Source organism: Alligator sinensis, unplaced genomic scaffold, assembly GCF_000455745.1.
Source record: "Alligator sinensis unplaced genomic scaffold, ASM45574v1 scaffold645_2, whole genome shotgun sequence".
NCBI lineage: Eukaryota > Metazoa > Chordata > Crocodylia > Alligatoridae > Alligator > Alligator sinensis.
In genome coordinates this window covers 193,369-215,185 of record NW_005843108.1, presented here as the reverse complement: position 1 = coordinate 215,185, position 21,817 = coordinate 193,369, and the positions used below count along the sequence as shown (strand labels likewise).

General features: G+C 42.6%; 1 protein-coding gene across 1 annotated transcript in view; it reads right to left on the bottom strand.

Moving 5' to 3' along the window:
* Positions 1-17,077: 17,077 nt before the first annotated feature.
* The window catches only part of LOC102368485 (fibulin-5), an 85,247-nt gene continuing 80,507 nt past the window's right edge, over positions 17,078-21,817 (bottom strand). The window contains 2 exon segments of the mRNA XM_006037396.3: positions 17,078-18,448; positions 21,647-21,817. The exon segment at positions 21,647-21,817 is cut by the window's right edge and continues 30 nt beyond it. Coding sequence (XP_006037458.1) covers positions 18,287-18,448; positions 21,647-21,817 — 333 coding nt within the window. The 3' untranslated portion in view covers positions 17,078-18,286.

The window sequence follows — 21,817 nt, the reverse complement described above, 5'->3', positions numbered from 1 at the left end:
AGAGAGGCCCTGAGAAGGATAACATCATCGAAAGAAGTGGGGGCCTGACGTACGACTTCGCCATGACGCCCACTGAATCCCTGATCATGCAGTTTTTGTTATGAATCTGATTATGTGTATTTGTGTTGGTTATTGTGCAACTCAATCCCAGGAGAGCGAATTTTACGTTGGGGAATTTTATGTTTGTTTGTTTGTCTGTTCGTTTGATGACTCGTGATAAAGCTCTGGATCACTCGAATGACAGGCGTGCAGCATAATTCAGCTGTGCCTTCAGCAAGGGGGGATGTCACAACCCAAAGGTGTGATTTTGTTTTTGTGTGTGCTTTAGCACCACTGAATTATTTTCCCGCCAATTTGTAGCTTTCTTTGCAGTGTGCATTTCTTCTTTGCAGCACAGAAATGCACTTTGCAAAGAGTTCCCGCCATTTGTATTATAATTCGAGCCCCATTATTGGCTTGCGTGAAATTATTCACACGTGGCGGCTAGTGATTGGCTTGCTAGCCGTATAAAAGGCTTGGGTGGTTTCCGCCCAAGTTGGAGACCTCCAAGGAGAACCCCCACAAGGGAGGACTCCACGAACACCAGGAGGAGGAGACTTCACGCTGTGTGAAGATCTCTAAGCGCTGCGGAGCCTATCAGACCCAGTGCATTTCAAGCAGGCAACAGGGGTCTGATCAGCCTCTAGCCTCTCCCTGTCACCGATCACAATCCTCGACGTATCCCTCTCCCTGCGTGCAAAAGGATCCACGGAGCCTCGACAACTCCGTGGGAGTGATCGAATATTGTCTGAGTCCTCAAACGAGGATTTAAGCGGAGCTGTGCCTGGGAAACTGTCCAGCCTACACCGTGACCATCTTCGGTGTAAGTAAACAATCTTGAATCAACCATTACGCGTCCGTGACTAATTCTAGCGTGTCACCTGTTTTCTCCGACCCAGCGTGCCTGGGCTGCTGGCCACAGCCCGCGCGGCGTGAAAAAGGGCCCGGACCACTCCCGGCCCGCACACTCAACTGAGAGACCTGCCCAACCACCAAGGAATGCCCAGTGATGTAGTAGTGTTTGAGCATTGTAGCCATCATAATCCAGGAAAGGTATGAGGCAAAAGTTTTTTTGTGATCTCTTTTATTAGACCAGCTGTGTAGTCAAGCCTCTCTTCCAACTATGCAGTTGGTCCAATAAAAGAGATCACAAAAAACCTTGCCCCCAGAGTGATATATGTAATTGTGCTAGTAATTCAATAAGCAATATTATTCTCTTTAGGTTAGCAATGAACAAGCAGCCCTTTCTTCATCAATAAATTAAATCACTAACATCTATAGAATCAGCAATCAGGTCAGAGACTCGTTGCACTAGAGCTACATGGACATACGGTCCTTGCCAAAAATACTTAAAATTAAAAATATAGGCAATAACTTCAATGAGACAAGTCATTGTAGTCTAAGGAAAGGGAAGAGAGAGAGAAAAAAAGTATAGGGTGCTTAACACCTGTATGTGCAATTTTTTGATGATTCAAAGCAGTAAATATTTCTACTTACACTCTTTGTACAAAACATCTGTTCCCATTACTAGAAATTTCATGGCAGGAATGAAAAATGCTTAGAGCTCATAATGGAATACACCCTTATCTTTGTAAACAGCATTTTACATATATAACTCCCATTACACTGAATGCATAAATCTGTGCTCAGTGAGAAGAGAACAAACAAGTCTGTAGAGATGACTTCAGTGAGTAGAACAGGGTGTGTTCTTCTCAGAGTATAACTTTAGCTAACAACTTGAGTTGTATAGCAATTTTATCTCCCAAAGTAGCATAAAGACTAAAAGCTGCAAATTGCATAATATTCACTCTTGGAAGTAGTTGATTGACAGATTAATTTCTGCCTGAAGCACTACTAACAGTAATGTGCAATAGTTATTTGCAGAACACAGTAGGTTCACTAAGTATTATTTATTTTTGCTCTGATAGCCAAGAAGCATTCATATTTACCATAAAGGCTGGCCCTTGTAGAGTGAGCAAACACACATTCACCGTAAGTATTCCCTCATAGATATAATATGGTAGCTGTACAACGTACAAATATTTATTATTTGCATGCAAAGAAGTTAATAGCATTTGGTAATACCTGCAGAATCTGAAGAAGACACAGGTGAGGTGAGAAATAACTAATGCTATTGAAAATGCAAAAGGAAAATTGAGGTAGATGGAATATAATTACTCAGACAGTGTATAATTACTCAGATAGGATTAGTCAGGGAAGTTGAGTCTATCCTTATTTTGGGAAAAGTCATCAAGAATTTTAGTGCCTACCATCTGTCAGGATCCTACTTTTAAATCTCAGCCAAAGGCCACATTTGCAGGAGCTCAATACCCCATAGACACTGGCTGAGGTTCAGTATTGACAGAGAGAAAAGGGCAACCTCTTCATGCAATATTCAGATTTCATATAGTTTGATGCTTCTCCCTAAAAAAACATCAAATTATTGACATGGCGTCAATCAACTTCACTTATGAGACCATACAATAAAGTGACAGGAATAGCTCCTAATAAAAGACAACTCTTGCCAGTGAAGAAACCATAGAAATGTATTAGATGTGCATTCTTAATATGGTAAAAGAAGGAACAAAGGAAGGACGACAATATTCAGAAATTTCATATGCCAACTTGCATGAGACTAACTCTCTAATGCCTGTACAACAGTGAACTAAAATCACACAACAAAACAGCTATATAGAAAGAGCAAACTTTTCAAACCTGGGAGCCTATATTCATTTAAACAGAACTGTCTTAGTTTTCACCCAATCCTTTTCCCACGGAAATGAATCTGATCCATCTGCAAGTGGCCAATAGCTTTGATTTCCATTTAGGTGTCCCAATATGGTTTCAGGCTCCCATATTTGAGGATTTAGGCCATGTATTATACAACAGTGATCATAACTCTTAGTTTGGGCACCTGAATTTTTTCTAACCAGTGTTCCTACACTCAGCTACTCCTTTCTTGCATCACCTTCTGTGTCACTCTTATTGGAATATAATTTTTATTGAGTGAATGACTCAGAATTAATCTATTTGCAGTACAGTGGAGGGGACTTGAGTGTGCTTATGATGTCATAAATCAGTGGCTTGGCTGTTCATTTGCATTTAAGCAGCTAAAGATCCTTATCAGTTTAGTGAAGGCCTCTTAAATCAACACAACTCCAATGAATGACAAATTGACCTATCATACATTACTGCAGATAGCTTATATGAGTTATTTGGTGAGAGGCAGAAAAAACAATAGTGTGTCCCAGTTCATTTACTCCCTAGACAAAGAAAACTCAACTGTGTTTGGAATCTGCTGTAATAAATGATGGCTGGAGAACATTCTACCTGAAAGAAAACCCCACCCCCACAAAATTAGAGAACACCTGGAAGAAACAGAAATACTGTGCTTCCTTGAACTCGACTCACAAGCCACACTGATTATGCAGCGGTGAAAACTAACAACTGGTTAATTATTTATTTATTGGAAAGTCAGCATGGCCACCAGACTGAAATGGCTAATTTAAATCAAATTGTTATTTGTCATCCTGTTTATTTAAGGGCCAAGTTTTACTCCTAGCAACTGTGTCACCCAAGTGTCTCTCTTCTAACTTAATAAACCAAACTGTGGCACACTATCTTCGGGTTAGGGGCAGAGTCAATTCATAACACCCCAGTGCCCAGAGAGGGATGTTACTTCCTGGAACACCTGAGTAAGCAGGGGCTGCACACCATATCTTAGGGGGTGCATTTGCTCTACCCTCTGTGGTTGGCCATCTCTGGTTGCCTGCCATGTGTTGGGGTATGATGTGACTAATGCTCTAGGGTAGTCAGGAGGAAGAGGTTAACAGGAACTAGAAATGATCCTGGTCAAGCACTAGGAGTTCAGTGGAGAAAAGCTGTATGTGCCGCTCATTCTCCCTAAAGATTTCCTGAAGTCAGGCACAATCTGATTTAATTTGAACCACAGCATTTAGTAGGCTAAATCATATACATACAAAAGGTATCTATCAGCAGCCTGGACGGATATAAAATTTGTAAATCACAGCAATAAAATGAACACTCCCAGTCCCTTAAGAATGAAATGTAGCTGTGAATACCACACAGAATACCATATGTATCTTGGAAAGTATGTTGATGTATAGCTAAGGCACTATATATTTTATAACAGCACATCTACCTTTATAAAGGGAATGGACCTGTATTTCTTCTTTTCTCTCTTTGTAAAGAGATTCTTCCAGGAATCAATACATGAAGTGGCACCATAGCTACCAGAGCAGTGATTGCAACATAGTTTCATTCAATTATAGTTTTATTAGAAATGTATTTTTATTTTTAAAAAAGCTTTTCTATATTCCCACATTGCCACATTCAATGTAAATTGCTCACAAGTTGTAAAACGATACAAAACTTTTCAAATATAGATGAAATAAGGATTTGTACGTTTATAAGTCAGGATCAGGGACATTGAAGTCATCCATTTCAAATTACAGTATCCCTCTTCGGATACAATTTAGGACTACAAAATATAACATGTGTTTAGCAATCTGGAAAGCCTGCAAGTAATAGTTAGGAAAATGATTGTTTAAAGACAAGCAGAAGTTTCGTGGAACATCTGTTGTGCTAGCCCATGAATATCTTTCTCTACAGCTGTACTCATTACATGAGAAATGACTGGAGAGGCAAAAGTTCTATGCCTTAAGTCACTCCCCTCCCCAGTAATGTTTAACAATTATCATGAGGTGACAGTGTGACTGGGGTAATAATACAGTAAGCAAGAGTCTCTGAAGACCTGGATTAAATTCAAGCACTTTTTAAAAACAAGAGTAACCGAACATTTTCCTGCCTTTTCGAGGCCCAGACAAAACTAAAAGTTTCCTTCTGCCTCAACTCTTAAAGCAACAAGAAAAAAATACTTGCCTCAGCCATTTTGTAGGCTGGAATTGTAAGATGATGTTACTCAGGATTTGTGCAGTCTTTTGGTTCCCCCTCATTCCCCTAATCCAGTCTACAAAATTATACATCTCTACCTACCTATCAGGCAGCTGGCTGTTGTAGGGAACCTGTGCTTATTTTTTGTTGTGAAAGAGAGCTGTTGAGCTGTTGGAGTGATGACTTCATATAGACAAGTAGGTTTTCTAAGGGACCTCTGTAGGTTTTGTTGTCCAATCCCTTGCTCAAGGCAGGATAGTTCCTGTATAAAAGTAGATTCCTTTCCTGAATTTGTGTGTGATCCCTTCATTCCGTTGGTATACAGACACTTGCTTTACTATGAAGCTTGTCATTTTCATCAGCAGCATGTGGGCCTGATTCTCCATCATCCTGCCCTGTTTGCAATAAATACCCTGGTGAAAAGTGTCACCAGGACAAAATGATATAGATTTATACCCACTTTATGATTAAGTAAGGTGCAGATGAGAAAGTATTATGCCTTTAGTCACAAATACCAGTATATAGTTTCAATACAAATATAGTCTTGGAGAGCAGATACTTCTGGAAGCTGACAGTCCTTTTCAGACACTAAGTTCTGAATGATGACAGCATGTCAAGGGAGAGATGGTTTAAAAATTATGAATTATATTAGGAACTGACTTTTTTTTGAGAATATTCGAGTCGTTTTGGCTGCATTCCTGTTCCTTTTGTGTTAATTACCCATAAACATCCCATACAGCACTTCTCCTTTACTGCACGGAATGTTTAATAAAATAGTATTTTTTTAGCAAACAGTAGAGAATGTTGAACTTTTATCTGAGCTGGAAAATTCAATCGCACTGAATTATACTTAGTTAATCAGATGGTACCCTATAATCTGTGTGTCCAGTCAAAACCAATGAAGTTGATATTTCTCATCTTGAACACTGAGCACTTGCAACATATTGCTCAAGAACACTTTATGCAAAGACCTAGGACGTGCTTGACTTAATGCACTGAGAAGTCCCACTGAGGTCAGATTATACAGATAATTCAATGATAATTCAAAGATAATTTCTGTGAATTAGTTTTGGGTCCTGATCCTGCTAAAACTTGGATTTATTCATAATTTTAGGCAACGTAATTAGTCCCAGTGAGGTCAGTGGGACTTTCCTTGGTGTATTAAGTATGTGCCTCAGTTTTTGCAGAATCAGGGCTCAAAAATCCATTACAGAAGCACTTCTCTGAATCAGCAGAAAAATCTGAGGAAATCTTAAAGAGAGGAGGGACATTTCACAAACAGAAAAAGATGCTATAATTATAGAATTGTTAATTTTCTAGAAATGAATCATTTGGCTCTACTAGGAATATGTCTGTTTACATGTATATCACTGGGAAATTGGGATCAAACCTTAAAATACAACTGCTTGGGCAAAACCCAGACCTGATGTAAGTGGAGAGGCAACTCCGTTGACTTCAACACACTTGTGATCACTTTACATTGAGTCTGAACCAGTCCAACTATTGTTTTTACAAACAGGGAAAACAGCATCCAAAGGGTGAAGTATCCAAATCTGTACTGCACCACTGTCCAATTTGTATTATTTTAGAAAGCTTGGAAACACCAAACTAATTCCAAAGTTCCAGTGATAAGCATATTGCTAAAACCTCTAAACATCTCTTATCTTAAAAACTGGCTTTCTTTTTAATCCTCTACATAAAATCATGTTCTGTAAGTAGGTTCCTGATTGCACAATTGATTCAAAGCTAACATTCCCATGAGGGAAATGATCAGCAGCCTGACACTACAGTGACAGCTGGGAACACAGAACCAGCAGGTGGGGCAATGCTGTGCCTGAGTTTCCAGAGGAAATATCAGAAAGAATTCCAAGAGCTTGCTGTACAAACAGAGAGAGTGGAGAAGCTGTGCAGTGAAACAGTGCTTGGCTTAACTAGAAAAAATGGTCAAATGGTTGTGCTGGAGCCTCAACAGGACACGTAGCTACATACAATGCAGCTAGCAAAACTCAAGCTACAGATGTTACCTTGGAGCTATGCTTGAAAAAAAGGTTGAATTTAGATTAGGCTCAGCTAGCATGTGCTAGCTATGCATGACCTGTATTTGACCACTATTCTTAGACAAGACAAACCCAAAACGGAGAGAGAGTGACTGTAGGGTCATTTAAAGTATGTCTACTGGGCATACTGCAATGCTGTGTAGAGATATCCAAGGCAACTCTGGTACTAGAAGCAGTATAACCATATTAGCTTGGCATCTCACCCAAGCTAATATACCCTGATTCTCAGCAAGACTAATTCGTGTCCTTACAGGGCCATACTGCTTCTACTGCCTGAGCTACTTTGTTTAGACCTAATGTTTTTACTGCCAGGGATTTGAGAGAGAGGAAAGCCTCCCAAGGAGACTGTTTCATGCCATCTTCAGGAGCTGTGATAACCAAGGATCACATAGGTTTGGTTTGCAAGATGAGACGTTTTCTCGAGATCCCACTGTTACTCAGCCTGCCACCTTGCTCATTATTTCTGTGCATTGAAAGTCACAAGTAATGATCTGGGGTCAAATCCAGCCCTGGCATAACTCCACCAATTCGATTAGTGTTGTTATAGCACAGATTACTTTAGCCTTGGGTGACCACTGAGAGGGCCCTGTCCTCTGATAATAAAATATAACCCTAAATTCTAACTGATGCATCTTACGCATAAGTAAAACCTCCAATTCCTCTGATCTAGAGTCCTGGATATCTGTGCAACCACACCCTGGTCAAGACCTACACTGAAGCCTTTCCTGTGAAAAATGAGAGTAAGTACTCTGCCTAGCAGTGGGGTGAGAAGAAGGCCAGGTTTTGATTACGGGTATCCAAACATACATCACCTCCCACCTCCAAGACTGCTGTATTACATGCCATCATGACCAACTAGTACTGTCTGTGAAGGGTCTGTGTAGTAATCTCACTGTGATATTCTATTTAGAGGGCCCCTAAAAGGGTAGCCAACATCTACCCCTCCTCAGCCACATGGCCATAGGCTTTAAGGTATATGCCTATATGTACAGTCAGTCAGAATTTGATTTACAGTGTACAACTTACGTGTACTTACAACTTGCAACTTACATGCAAAACAACTTACATGTACTCATTTCAGATTATCAAACACAATTCAGTTGTGCCTCTTTGCTTTACGACTCTTTAGTTATGGTAATTTCCAAATGCATTCATACCATGCCAAAACCTATTTTAGCCATGATAAATTTTCCCTCTGCACAAACTAAGATGTCTGATGTACATGCGAGGAACACACTCAGGTGCCATCATTTGTCACAGCTATGCTGAAGTAGCAATGGTAATGTTCATGATCTGAGGAACTGTCCATACAGAATATAAACATAGTCACCTTAATATAACATGTTATACTTAACTATACCAAGAGTGAACCAGCTGACAGAAGTAACCAGTGTATGCACATGATTTCTATTTTGCAAGTTGCTGATCTATAAACATTTCCAGTAGACTTTAATGCAACTACATCCTATAAAGACAGGTCCAACAGAAAGCCTTATAACTGGACCAGATCAGAGAATTTGGAGATCCACAAAACAAACACACAAAAATACACTACTGGCCCATACATTTTTAGCTAGAGAAGACTGAACAAATGAACTATGCTGATGCTAATGTTGAGCCTATGAAATGATAAAAGATAAAATAAAATTCAAGCCAAACTTGGCATTGTGATTGGAGGCTACATCTAAAATAGAGGTTCAAATCATGTAGAGACAGATCCAGGGAGAGCTAAACCTGAGTGCAGGCTCCATTGCTAAGATGGAATAGTCCTGATGTAGCAAGAAACCTTTATTTGCCTGCCCCTCCCCTCCTCAATACCCCTCCATATGGCCCCTTTTGTAGTATTTTCCCCCTTTTGGGGATGCTTTCTCTTTTCTACTTTTTCTTCCTTCCTCCCTCTTCTTCTTTTGATTATACTTTATTATTTTTATAGAATATAAGGTGTACTTGTAATAAAATATAGTTTGTAGATGCTTTTATGGGTATAAAATAGTATTCTGCATCAATATGCCCCTCCTCCCCCCCCTTGTATTTGGCCTATTTCTTGTATGTGACATGGCATTTCACCCTTTTATGTTTTATATTCTGTGCTTTTTAACTTTGTAACAAATGTACTTCAAGTTTAAAAGTAAGTTGTACAATGTAAGCAAGGGTGAGAATCAAACTGCAGCTTCTCTGTATGCAGTGAGTCCCTGAATGAATCTTGGTTGATTGCATAACACAGTAGCTGGACAGGATAACAGACAAACAAGTGGCAATTAACACCTACCAAACCACAGACTAAGGAGAGGAAAGGATCAATACAGAGCCAAGAACTCCCTGAAACTTCACTGTTAAAGGTACAAAAGCCCTGGTTTGAACTAATCACAGCAGTGAATTAATCAAACTTTATCAATGGACTTCCAGGACTGCACATACCTGTGGACGTGACCCTTGGGGCTGACAGATGCCATCCAGCAACCACCAAGGGGGACGTCCCACAAGGTCAGTTACCCCTGGACTGGGTAAGCCCGAAAATTGGGGAGTCACCAAAGTCTGCCAGAGAGGGATAAAAGGCAGTGAAGAATGACCCCCTATGGCACCCTCTCTGACCTGACCAGCACCCTGCCTGCCCAGCCAGAAGGACCAGCCAGTGACCACCTTCTGAAGCAACATCACACTGAAAGAAGCCTCAGCTGGCCATCAACAGTGGACTCCAGCACTTGGGGATAGGTATATCTTGACATCGGTGCTTAGTGTTCATAGCTAGCTGCTGTGAGTGTGTGTGCATGAATGTGTGTGTTTGAGGGGATCAGCCCCAAGGTTTATGATCTGATTTCTGCATCCGTCCAATAAACTAGAATTTTATGATGACCCTGTGAGCTGGTCCTTTGTAGCCAACACTGACATATGCATGAGACATTGGGAGACACTGATCAATCTGCTCTTAACATGGAGTGACAAGGCTTTCTAAGAGTTTGGCTCCGCTCACTCTAGAAAGCTGATAAATATGTCCGTGCCACCAATTCTTTTCTATTTTATTCCATTAAAACTGTTGGGTGGAATTCTGCATTAGCCCCAATTACAATAATTCCACCTGAAACAGAGTAGGGACTCTTTCCAATCTAAACACTTATAAAAGGATTTAGGGCTGAAAATATTTTTGATGGAGTTTTGCTAATATTCCTTTTTTTTTTTTTAAATCCTCCAAGCTAGTCTTGAAATCAGCAATGGGAGTATAAAGCTAGTTCTTTTGTCACTCAGCTTACTTGAGTGCACCCCTTACTTTTTTGTGCACCCCTTGTAGAAATAGATCTCCCCTGGTTTTGATCTGTTAAAGATTACTATTATTGTTATTTATTCACATTAAAATATTTCTAATCACCCTAACTGAGATCCATCCAGGCACTGTACAAACATACAGTGAGAAATCTCTGCCCTTAAGAATTTATAGTCCAAATGGGTAAGGCAGTCAGAAGGCAGAAGAGGAAAGTAGTTGAAATGCTTTGCTCAAGCTGAAATGGTTGGACTATAGTAGAGTCAGTTCTATGCATCTCTGCATTCCCAGACCAGTTCCTTGTCTACTAGATCATATGAACTGTCAAATGTATACTATTCACAGGATAGTAAATGCATTGTAAAGGCAGATTACGTAAGAGTTCCATGTGTGATATGCTGGGGGACTAGGAAAATAATATTATGACTAGAACTGGAATTATAGTTCTGTCTGGTGCTTTAAAAAGAATGCTATTGTAGGATTATGTAAATGTATGCATTTGTATTTTTAGGTTTTATTATGTAGAAACTAACATATGTAGTCTTTTCTTGTAAGCATTTCTCTAATATATGTGCCTATAACTGACTATTGAAAACAGATCCCTAAATAGAAAATGAAGGGGTTAGCTGTTATAATCTTTTAGCAATTTGTTATTTTGTGGCTGGCATATATTTTGGCAATATCAAGGTTGGCTGGAGTGACAGTGAATCATGAAAGATTTAGAGAAGCTGGGAGATGGCTGAATTCCTTTATTTCCAGACTTTTCACATTCTTTCAAGGCGCAGAATATTTGTATAGAGTATAGTACTGTTTTATGGGCATTTGCTGGACTCTGCTAAACTAAACTTTCAACAAAGAGTTAACAAAGAGTTATTGAGTTCTTTATGTCTTTGCTATTTTTCAACAAACCCCAAAGGTTAAAGAAGGTTCGGGTGGGGGTGTCTGAAAGAGAAGAGCGCTGGGAAACTGTAATGCAGCTCAACAATGTGGGGTTTCTCTCTAATGGATGAAGTCATAACAAGAAGAAAGAGGGGACCTTGGTGGAATATGGGAGTACTGGATGGATAGTAGCAGGTAACACAAAAAGAGAAAAAGGGGATTTTAGCTGCAACAAAAAAATGCTTTGCTCTTTAGGGCTAGGGACAGACATTACACATAAACCAGTTTAAGTGATCAGAAATTGGTTTAAACCTGTAACAGAACAGATGTTCAGTGCACGTAAACCAGTTTGAAAATGGCTGAAACCAGTTTGAGATAAACTGGTTGAATGTAGTATCAGACTTAACTGATTTAGATCAAACCAGTTTATGCAATGTCTGTCCCAGACCCCTTACTGATTTAAGATAAACCAGACTCCCCCAGCATCCCGGCATGCTCTCTGGGTTGAGTGGGGCTCTCTGCTCCACAGCTGAGCTGGAGCCTCCCCTCTGCTCCCTGGCCAGAGCTCCAGCAGAGACTGTGGCTGCTCCCCCTCACAACTCCCTGCTAAGCAGGAATTCCCCCTTCCCCTCTGCCTTGTGGAGAGATGTCTGTGTATTAGCTAACAGACCACATGCTGGCTACGGTCCGTGCTGAGTCAACAGGTAGAATCAACAGGAAGCTGGTAATGAACCTCTGTTGTTTTCTTAATTGGGTGATAAACACTGTTATCAATTCCCTGCTGGGCTAATCAGAGTGTCCTGTCAGGGCCTGGCCATGCCCCGCTCAGCACACTGCTGCTGAAGGGAAGGGAGGGCTGCTCTAGCACCTCCCAGCTTCTAGCTTGAGCCACTGCTGGCATGTGCCTGCATGTCTGAGATGTCTGTGCAGTTACAAAGTGATGTAGCCTAGCCAAGTTAGACTAACCTGCAAAGATTGAATCAATTCAGGCTTTATGAATGTCTGTCCCTAGCCTAGAAGTTTGTTGTTTTAGCCCCATTAGATCCTGCTTCCCACTCCTTACTTGTCCCTGCCTCCCTTCAGTGATCCTGCCCTCATAACCAGCTCCATGCCATTCTGGTCACATGTGCATTCTTCCTCTTAAGATTGAGGACAGAGGTTCTCAACTTTGTTAGACTCAAGGCACCCCTCAAAAAGTGCCAGCTCTTTGTTTTCACTTTTAAAATATTTTGACTATAGAAAAATAATACAGCAGTTTTTCTGTTGCAAAGAACTCTGAAAGGCCACAACTATGGATTTCTATTTGAAATCTCTGGGTTTATATTGTAAATCATATTTATAAACCTAACAGTTTTTAAACCTAACATTGTGTGGGTACCCCATGGCACCCTTGAAAAGATCTCAAGGTAACCCAGAGTACCATTGCACCCTGGTTGGCAATCACTGTTTTAGGAGAACAATGCCTTGACCTATTCATAAGCTCTAGTCCCTGTCCTTCCTTATACATCTCACCATGCTTCTCCTTCAACTGCTCCATGACTGCTTCCCTGTCAGCCTTTCATCCTCTGCTTCTGGCTCAGCCCAGATGTAGCCTGGAGACACCAGCAGGTCATTTTATATTTAGTAAGGATGATCTGTGTGCACATCTCTACTAGGGCTGTGCGAAGCTTCAGTCCCTGATTTGATTTGGCCTGATTCAGTGGCTGAATCTCCAAATCCAAATTGAATCAGGAGACCCTTTAATCTCTCTGAATCAATTTGGAGTGATTCAGGAAGATTCAGTGATTCAGATATAGACACAGCTTTAAATGTTTTTTCTACATACCTCAAGGCACCAGGCGGTTCATGAATGCTGAGATGGTGGGGTGGACGGAGTGTCCTACAGGAGCATGGTGGGCTCTCTAGCATGCTTGGCAGCAAACCTGGAAGTGGACCAGAAGCACTTCCGGTCCACTTCTGGATCTGCCAGGGAGCACAGTGGGCCCCGCCCCTGCATCCCCCCCAGCTCGGCTACTGGTGCCTCCTGGGTCCAGGAGACGGAGGGGGAGAGGGGGGACAGCGCACTCAGTAGCAGACACAGAAGTGGACCAGAAGTACTTCTGGTCCTCTTCCAGGTTCGCTGCCAAGCGCACAGGAGTCCCCCGCCATGCTCCTGTGGGATGCTCCTCCCAACCCAGCATCCCAGCATTCATGACCCATGCCTGGTACCTCGAGGTATGTAGAAAAAACTTTTAAAACAGTGTCTATGTCCGAATTGCTGATTCCCTGAATCAGCATTGAATCTTCAGATTTGGGTTTGGCCGAATCGAATCAGGGACAGTGATCCGAATCAACGCATCAAATTACTGTCCCTGATTTGGGCTGAATCCAAATTAGATTCAAATATGGCCCATTTCACACATCCCTAACTTCCATCAGATCCCAAGCAGTAATTGAGGTAACCAGAGAGGACAGAACAGTAAAGAAACAAAGTATGGAGTCCTAAACACAATTCTGTGCAGAGCATTTTTCTACTCTGGCCCCATGGTACTAAAGAGTCTTCCAGGCTAAAAAAAAAAGAAAAGAAAAAGAGCAATGGGGTAAAGAAGGAGTTTTTCAGCTTAGAGCAACAGTTTTCAATGTATAGACCCTAGTATGAGTAAGAGTCAATTTCCCCATTCCTTCGTGGGCTGTGTCCAGACATGAAGGCACATATGGTTCGTGGCACTGCAAACCAATTTGTGGTGCCACAAACCGTACATCCGGAATGTTAAAATGTGCCTCGCATTACAAATTTGCAGTGTGGGAGCAAAATTTGATACCGGGATTCCTGGTAGTAAAAAAAAAAAGCCAAGAAAAAAAGTGGCATGGCACAGTGTGTGCTGGAATAAACAGAGGCTTGGTCCTCCAGGAAGATGCTCTAACTGCCAGCCAGAGCATCTCTATTATTTTACTTGTGCCCTGGCTGCTTCAGCAGGGAAAGGGCAGTTTGCCCAAAGTGGGACAATTTGTCCCTCACCAAAGCACACATGCAGGCAAATTTGTGCCACTACTATTGTGCCTCTGCAAGTGCATGTCCCTGCACATCTGGATATGGCCATGATGTGGCCAATAGGAGTAAATCCACTCTAAACTTGGTGCTGACCAAAGGGGAGGATGTGATAGGTGACCTGAAGATCAGAGGTACTCTGCGCAACAGTGATCATGATTTGATTAGATTCACCATCCACCAAAAGGCTGGGAATACTACCAGCAGAACAGAAGTTCTAGACTTCAGAAGGGCAGGCCTTGGTAAGCTCAGCAGCCTAGTCAGAATGGCCCTACACAACCAGCAACTGGACAATTTGGGAGCTCAGGAATGGTGGTGTTTCCTTAAGGAGGCAATTCTCACTGGTCAAAAAGAGGCCATCCCCATGCGGTCAAAGAGAGGGAAACGGGCCAAGACACCTGCCTGGCTCAACAGGGACATTAGGGAACTTCTCAAAAAGAAAAAAGAAGCATACATGCAATGGAAAAGCAGTTTAGCATCCAGAGAAGAGTACACCTATATGGCCAGGGTCTGCAGACATAAGGCAAAGAAAGCTCAGGCATCCATGGAAATAAAGCTAGCAACTGAAATTAGAGATAACAAAAAGTCCTTCTGTAGGTACACAGGGAGCAAGAAAAAATTTGGGGCATGGAGGGGAAGTCCATAGTTGATCTCCGTGAAAAAGCAAAGCTCCTTAATAGTTACTTCACATCAGTATTCCTGAACCCAGGTGCAAACTTGTCACCTGTCCAGAGGCCCAGAAAATATGACAATGACAGCAGTCCACATAAAATCAGTCCCAAACAGGTGAAGGTACTCTTAAAACATTTGGAGGTTTTCAAGTTGGCTGGGCCAGATGACCTGCATCTGAGAGTGCTGAAAGAACTGGCCAAATTGATAGCAGTGCCTCTGGCAAGGCTGTTTGAGGAGTTGTGAAACTCAGGAGTGGTCCCTAATAACTGGAAGAAGGCTAATGTGGTACCCATCTTTAAGAAAGGGAAGAGGGACAACCCTACTAACTATAGACTGGTCAGAATACTTCGGTCCAGGGAAAAAGCTTTGAAAAAATTGTCAAGGAGGCCATCAACCACAAGCTCACAACTGGTGGGGTACTGAGAAACAACCAGCATAGCTTTGCCGAGGGGAGGTCATGCCTAATAAACCTGATATCCTTTTATGACCAGGTAACTAACCAGCTGGATGTGGGACAGGAGGTGGACATCATCTACCTAGACTTCAGCAAGGCCTTTGATAATGTTTCCCATGGAATTCTCAACCAAGTTGAAGGGTACAAGCCTAGACCAGGCTACAGTGAGGTGGGTTGGCAACTGGCTCAGTGGCTGATTCCAGCGAATTGTAGTTGATGGGATGGCCTCGTTCTGGAGGGCTGTCTCCAGTGGTATCCCCCAGGGATCTTTAACATCTTTATCAGTGATCTGAATGAGGGAGTGGAAAGAGCAGTGATTAAGTCTGCAGATGACACCAAGCTGTAGGGTCATGCGGGCACATCTGAGCGTAGGGCAAGGATCCAGGATGACCTTGACAGGCTGGTCCAATGGGCTGAACGCAATCAGATGAGGTTCAATAGAGACAGGTGCCAGGTCCTTCATCTGGGTAGGAAGAACCTTCACCATATCTATACGATGGGTGGTGGTCCACTGGCTGGCACTGCATCCAAAAGGGACCTGGGGGTGACAATTGACCAGAGGATGAATATGAGCCATTAGTGGGATGAAGTCGCCAACGGAGCAAATAGAACTCTGGCATGCATCAGCCAATGTGTTGCCAATAGATCCAGAGAGGTGCTCCTCCCCCTCTATTCGGTGTTAGTGAGGCCATAGCTGGAGTACTGTGTCCAGTTCTGGGCACTGCATTTCAAGAAGGATGTGGATAAGCTCGAAAGGGTGTATAGGAAGAGCCATCCACATGATCAAAGGCCTGGTGGGGTAGGCCCTATGAGGAGAGACTTCGGAATCTGGGTTTGTTCAGTCTGATTAAAGAAGACTGAGGGGTGACTAGATAGCCACCTACAAGTATGTCAGGGGTGAACATCTAGGGGAGCAACTCTCCAGAAAGGCACCCCTTAGGAGGACAAGATCCAATGGGCACAAGCTAGTCAAGGAAAAGTTTAGACTAGATATAAGGAAAAACTTTGTTTCCATAAGAGTAACTAGAATCTGGAACACACTCCCAGCAGAGGTGGTGCAGTCACCATCCCTGGCAGTGTTCAAGATGAGGCCGGACAAGCACCTCATCGAGCTCGTTTGAGCCCAAATACCTCTTGACCATGGCAGGAGAGCAGACTCGATCTTACAGGTCCCTTCTATTCTATGATCCCATGATTCTAAGTCTGTTCCTGAGAGCTCCCCAAACCTGTATTGTTCTTCTTTATATCCCCACTCTGATACTTTTCTATAATATTAGTTCCATGCTGACTCCTGTGAGGGAGTGTGGACAGTCCAATTCAAATTCTTTACATTATACATCTTTATAAAGCCCCTTCAAGAAATGCTAGAGCCACCTGTCCTTGGAAAGGTCAGCAAAGGTTACTCTTTGTTGGCCAAGTCATCTCAGGAAAAAAAACATGATCCAGAGACGGAAAGGTCAACAGAAAAGTAATTTACAATGCAGCAGGTGCGCTTACGTGAGACATATACTGTGCAGTAAATGTCTCAGCATCTACATGTGTGCTCCTATTAGGGTGCACAATATTAATAAACTCCAGAGCAGGGCAGTACTTGTACCCTGCTGTTGAGTTTTTTCATGTGCAGCAGCACATGTGTAGATGCTTGTTGGTTAGCCCCACATTGAAGCTCCCTTGTGCCCCAGCCACTCCTTCCACAGCACATGGATCCAGGAGGAGCAGCCCTGGGCTGGCAGGCTGACCCCCAGGCCCCACTGCCAGCCAGGGCAGCTCTGACCAGGCTCCATATGCTGCACATGAATAAACTCTGGAGCTGATCGCTATGGAGTTAATTGCTCCCAGACCCACCCAGCAAGAACAAAATCTGAACACCACTGAAATCAGTGGCAAAAGTACTGTTGGTTTTAGTGGGGCTGGGATTGTTGTTCCCCCCCTGCCCATTATATTTTTGATGTTTTCCCAAATGTCTAAGTAAAATTCTACTCTGTGTTGAGAAGTAGTATGTATAATTTCTGGTGGTTTATTTTCTTCTGGAGAAAGCTGGGCAGGACTAAAATTAATATTGGGTTTGAAGGGAAAATTAACTATAACTATGGAACTAGTACTACCAACTCATAGTTGTTACAAAGTATGTGCAATTATTTAACTGTGAAAAGCCATGAGGACTAAGGACCTGATGGTTATTTAATTTAGAGCCCCTTGATACTAGTCTGTTTAGGTGAGCTTACAGTCTGAAGGGGTGCTAGTACAATTTAAGAATCAAGCTCTAAATAGTGCAAAATGCACCACAGAGCCTTCTGAACTGAATTTTTTTTTAAAAAGCTTAATGGAGCAAGGAACCCACATAAGTGACACTTTGTTAAAAAGCAAGGGATTAAACATCCAGTCAGACATAGTACAACCTGTATTTTGAAATGAATTTAGTGTGAAACCACAGTGAAACTAAAACAAATGCAGGGACAACTGAGACAAGGTGTATAACTGACAATCCAGAGCTAATTGGAAACGGTAATTCGTGTTTCTCAGAGTCCATGTTTGTAAAGGTGGAGTTTGGGTTTTTTTGGGGGAGGAGGTTGATTTGGCTTCCTTTTTAAGTGAAAAAAAGCAAAATTGCATAAGCCAGCTTTTCCTCAGTTTCTTTGGTGCCTTTGCTAAGCAGACTGCAGTTATAGAGGTGGAGAGGTTCACAGTCTTTGGAGCATAGAACCATACTCTAGAAAAGTTTAAAATAACAAAAGAGGTTCTTAAAACATATAACCACATATAGAATCATATGGGATCTGCTGACAATATATGTTCAGATGTCTGCATCCTGGAAAGGACTGTACATGAAGAGGCCTCTCTCATCAGACTGGCATAAGCCGTTGTGTCTGTGGTAATACTGATTTGGTTTTGAGCTGCTATGTGTACTGACTTCTGAGGAGAAAGTTCTGCAAAATATGTGTCTCTGTTGTTGCTTTATTAGTGTTTAAAGGGGACGAACTCAAGGTTTAGAATGAGTACTGTGATACATATATCCTCAGCCGGATGACAGAGCTTCCCCTGAAGTTGACGACAGTGTTAACAGTGATCATTTCCAAGTCCAACTGAATGTCACGTGGTCCTTTCACAGGACGGGTCATCACTAGAGTAGCACTGATAGGTCCTGTTTGCTGTGAACAAAACAAAAGGAAGTAGGTGAGATTTTCAAAGATTACATGTGAAGTTTATGGTGAAGCCCATGTGTAGACGAAATGAGGGGTGTATGTACACAACACTTTAAAGTGGGAAAAATGCTTTTGCACCACTTTAATAGTGTGTTTGCATGCCTCAGCGGTGTATTGAGCATTAATTCCAGCTGCTGTGGGAAATTCGGCAGCGTAATGTGCCTTAAATGACTTGAGGTGCAGTGAACTAAAACTCCTTTGAGGGGCTTTAGTCTGCTGCTCCTACAGCCACGGAGTGAAGTACTGGGCTCCATGCAGCTCCATAGCTCTGCAGGAAGCCCTGCAGGCAGCCTGGCAGCAACCCGGGAATGCAGGCTCCACCCAAGAAATGCAGTGAGCCTGATCATTTTTTTCCCTCTGCCCTGGAGCCTGCTTGCCTGCCTGAGCTGCGCAGGGGCCTAGCGCTTCCTTCTGCAGCTGCGGTGCCCCCCAGGACCGCCCGAGCTGGGTGCCACCTGGGAGGGGGAGCCACCACTGCCACAGAGGGAAGTACCAGCTCCCCCCTCACAGCCCAGGGACCCCTCTGCCCACCAGCAGTTTGCCCTCCTCTCCCCACCAGAAAGGCAGGTAAGTCAGGTGTGTGTACAACATGGGGGTTTAATCAGCCCTAAATTGAAGCAATGTTTTTAAAAACCCACCGCTTCAACTTAGGGCCCCTCTTTTGTCTACATATGCCCTTAGACACCACTATCTTATGGTTATGATCCTATAATAACTTGCAACAACCTTTGGCCTTTCTACATAGCTCCTTTTGTTAATTCTGTGAGGTGGGAAGCAAGGGGGAAAAGGTAAGTATCATCATTTCTGTTTTACAGTTGGAGAAATTTGAGCACAGAGAGGTAAAGTGACTTGCTCAAAGTCATAGAGCAATTCAACAGCATAGCTGGAAATTAAAGCCAGGTTTCCTGACTCCTCCTTGAGTGTCTTCTCCATCGATTTTGTGAGTTATTGGATAGAAGGCCTGCAAACTAGAATGCTGGAAATGCTGGTTTAATAAGTTGCACTATTGAAACAACATTCTAGTGCGGCAATAGGAGACGCTGTGCTGCTCCCACTGCAATACACTGAATGAATTACAACACAGAGGCTAGTAAAAATTCATTTGCTGTAGGTACATTGTGCCTACATAAATATGCCCTCTGCTTTCAGTTGGGAAAAATACTTTTCATTTCCAGTCCCGAACTGTTGTAGTTTTTAAAATACTTCACCCCAGAGGTAGCTGCACTTCCAAGGTCTGTGAAATGTCAGTGTGTACCAGTTAATAATGCATTGTGGAATCATTGAAGATAAAAGATTCTATGGTACATCTAAATCCATCATTATTATCTGGAGAAAAGATAGTAATATGGATTTAAAGTGTTCTGACATGTTGGCTGAGTTTTTTTTCCCCTGCTTCAATTGGCTCTTAAACTTCTTGGAATATATTTTTGGTCTGATGGTTAGAGAATATATTTGTTTAAAGAGACAATGTGAAGTAGTTTCAAGTAGGGCTGTGCGAAATTTTGCCAGCCATTTTATTTCGATACTGTTTCAACCAATTTCGAGGTCAAAACAGCAAAATCAGAACAAAGCAGAGGCCATCAAAATAGCCTCGAATCAAACAAGACTAGTCGAAACATTTGGACCATAGGCTGGGGATGGGAAGTCAGTCCAGCTGGCCTAACTTCCCATCCCCAGTGCAAGATCCAGCAGGGGACGAAGTCAGCCCGGCTTGCTTGACTTCCCATCCCCCACACTAGATCCCCATCCCCATCCCCAGATTACGCGGGGGTGGGAGTCAGCCCAGCTGGGCTGCTTTCCCATCCCCCATGCTAGATCACACCAGGGGCGGGAGCCAGTCCAGCTGGGCTGCTTCTCCATCCCCTGTGCTAGATCACTGGGGAGGGGAGCAGGAGGCAGCCCAGCTGGGCTGCTTTCCCATCCCTCGCACTAGATCGTGCAGGAGGCGGGAGCTGCCTCCCGCCCCCCCTGCGCAATCTAGCATGGGATGGGAAAGTAGCCTAGCTGGGCTGCCTTCTGCCCCGGTATGATCTAGCACTGGGGCAAACTGTCAAAATAGCATCAAAACAGCCTTTTTGTTTCAACGGAACACAATGGAACAGTTGTTTCCACTCTAAATGAAACTCGAAACTGAATGCTGTTCCGTTGAACCTTCAAAACTGAAGGTGAAATGGAATCATGCCATTTCGCACAGCCCTAATTTCAAGTACCAACATTTAAAAATAAGTTTGTATTAAAGAAAGCTTTGTGGGAATAGAAAAATATTCTTTTATATTTTTCCAGTTTGAACAGGAACAGCATAGTTTATACAATATTACAAATATGGACCCTTTGCAGATGCTTCTAAAATATATTTTCTCTGCAGGTGACTGGGGGTCAGATTCTCAGAACTACTAGACAGATAACACCATCTCAGATCTGAAGAGTGTTTTGAAAATCTGGTTCTTCTTTGGGGACTTAAATGGAGATAAGTGCTTGAAAATCTGAGGACAACGATAGGTTCTGTGGATCCACGGTGGCATTTTCAGCATCAATTTAACATCTTAATAGAGACTCACACTTACAGAGTGAAATATGCTGTACTGAAAAATAAAATCCTAGCCAGGGCATCTGGGTTATCCCCTACTATGTTCTGGAAAAGTATCACAGAACCATGAACTGGCAGTAGGATGGCCTACTGAAGACAGATTGCATGGACTTAGGGTTAGCAGCCGACCAGACATGTAGCTGCCTGTCTCTGACAACCCAGCAATGTCTGCCCTTCTCACCCTCATGCCCTGCAGCTGCCCTTCTTTCATTCAGTTTTCAAAACAATAAATAGGCACTGCTTGCTAGTTATGCACTAGAGACCCTGATACATTTTATGGAATGGCACATGGTGAACCTGCTGTGCTGATTCAGTGAATTAAGTGCCATTTCCGTCTGTTTTGTAAATCACTTCCCTGTAGAACCAGCATCCTTTCCAACAGTAGCCTGCTGTGATGTATTGATAGGTACATTACAGTTCATGGCTTTGGCTGTTGTGAACCACATCAGCCCCTAAGAAATATCTTGTTATGTAGGTACACAGTATATATTGAAAATACAGTTCAGCTATCAAAGGAGAATGCAGCAAACTACCAGGTAACCAGTTCTCACACTCACCCGCATGTAGAATTCTCTGCCCTCATTGCCTGATTTGATTTGGAAGATGTAATAGGCACCAGGATAGCGACTTGTTGCTTGCATTTGAAAGATGTCAGAAGGCACAGACCGTCCCGACACCATGTCCATGTCTCTATAGAGGATGGTGAATGGCTGATCTCTGCAACCAGG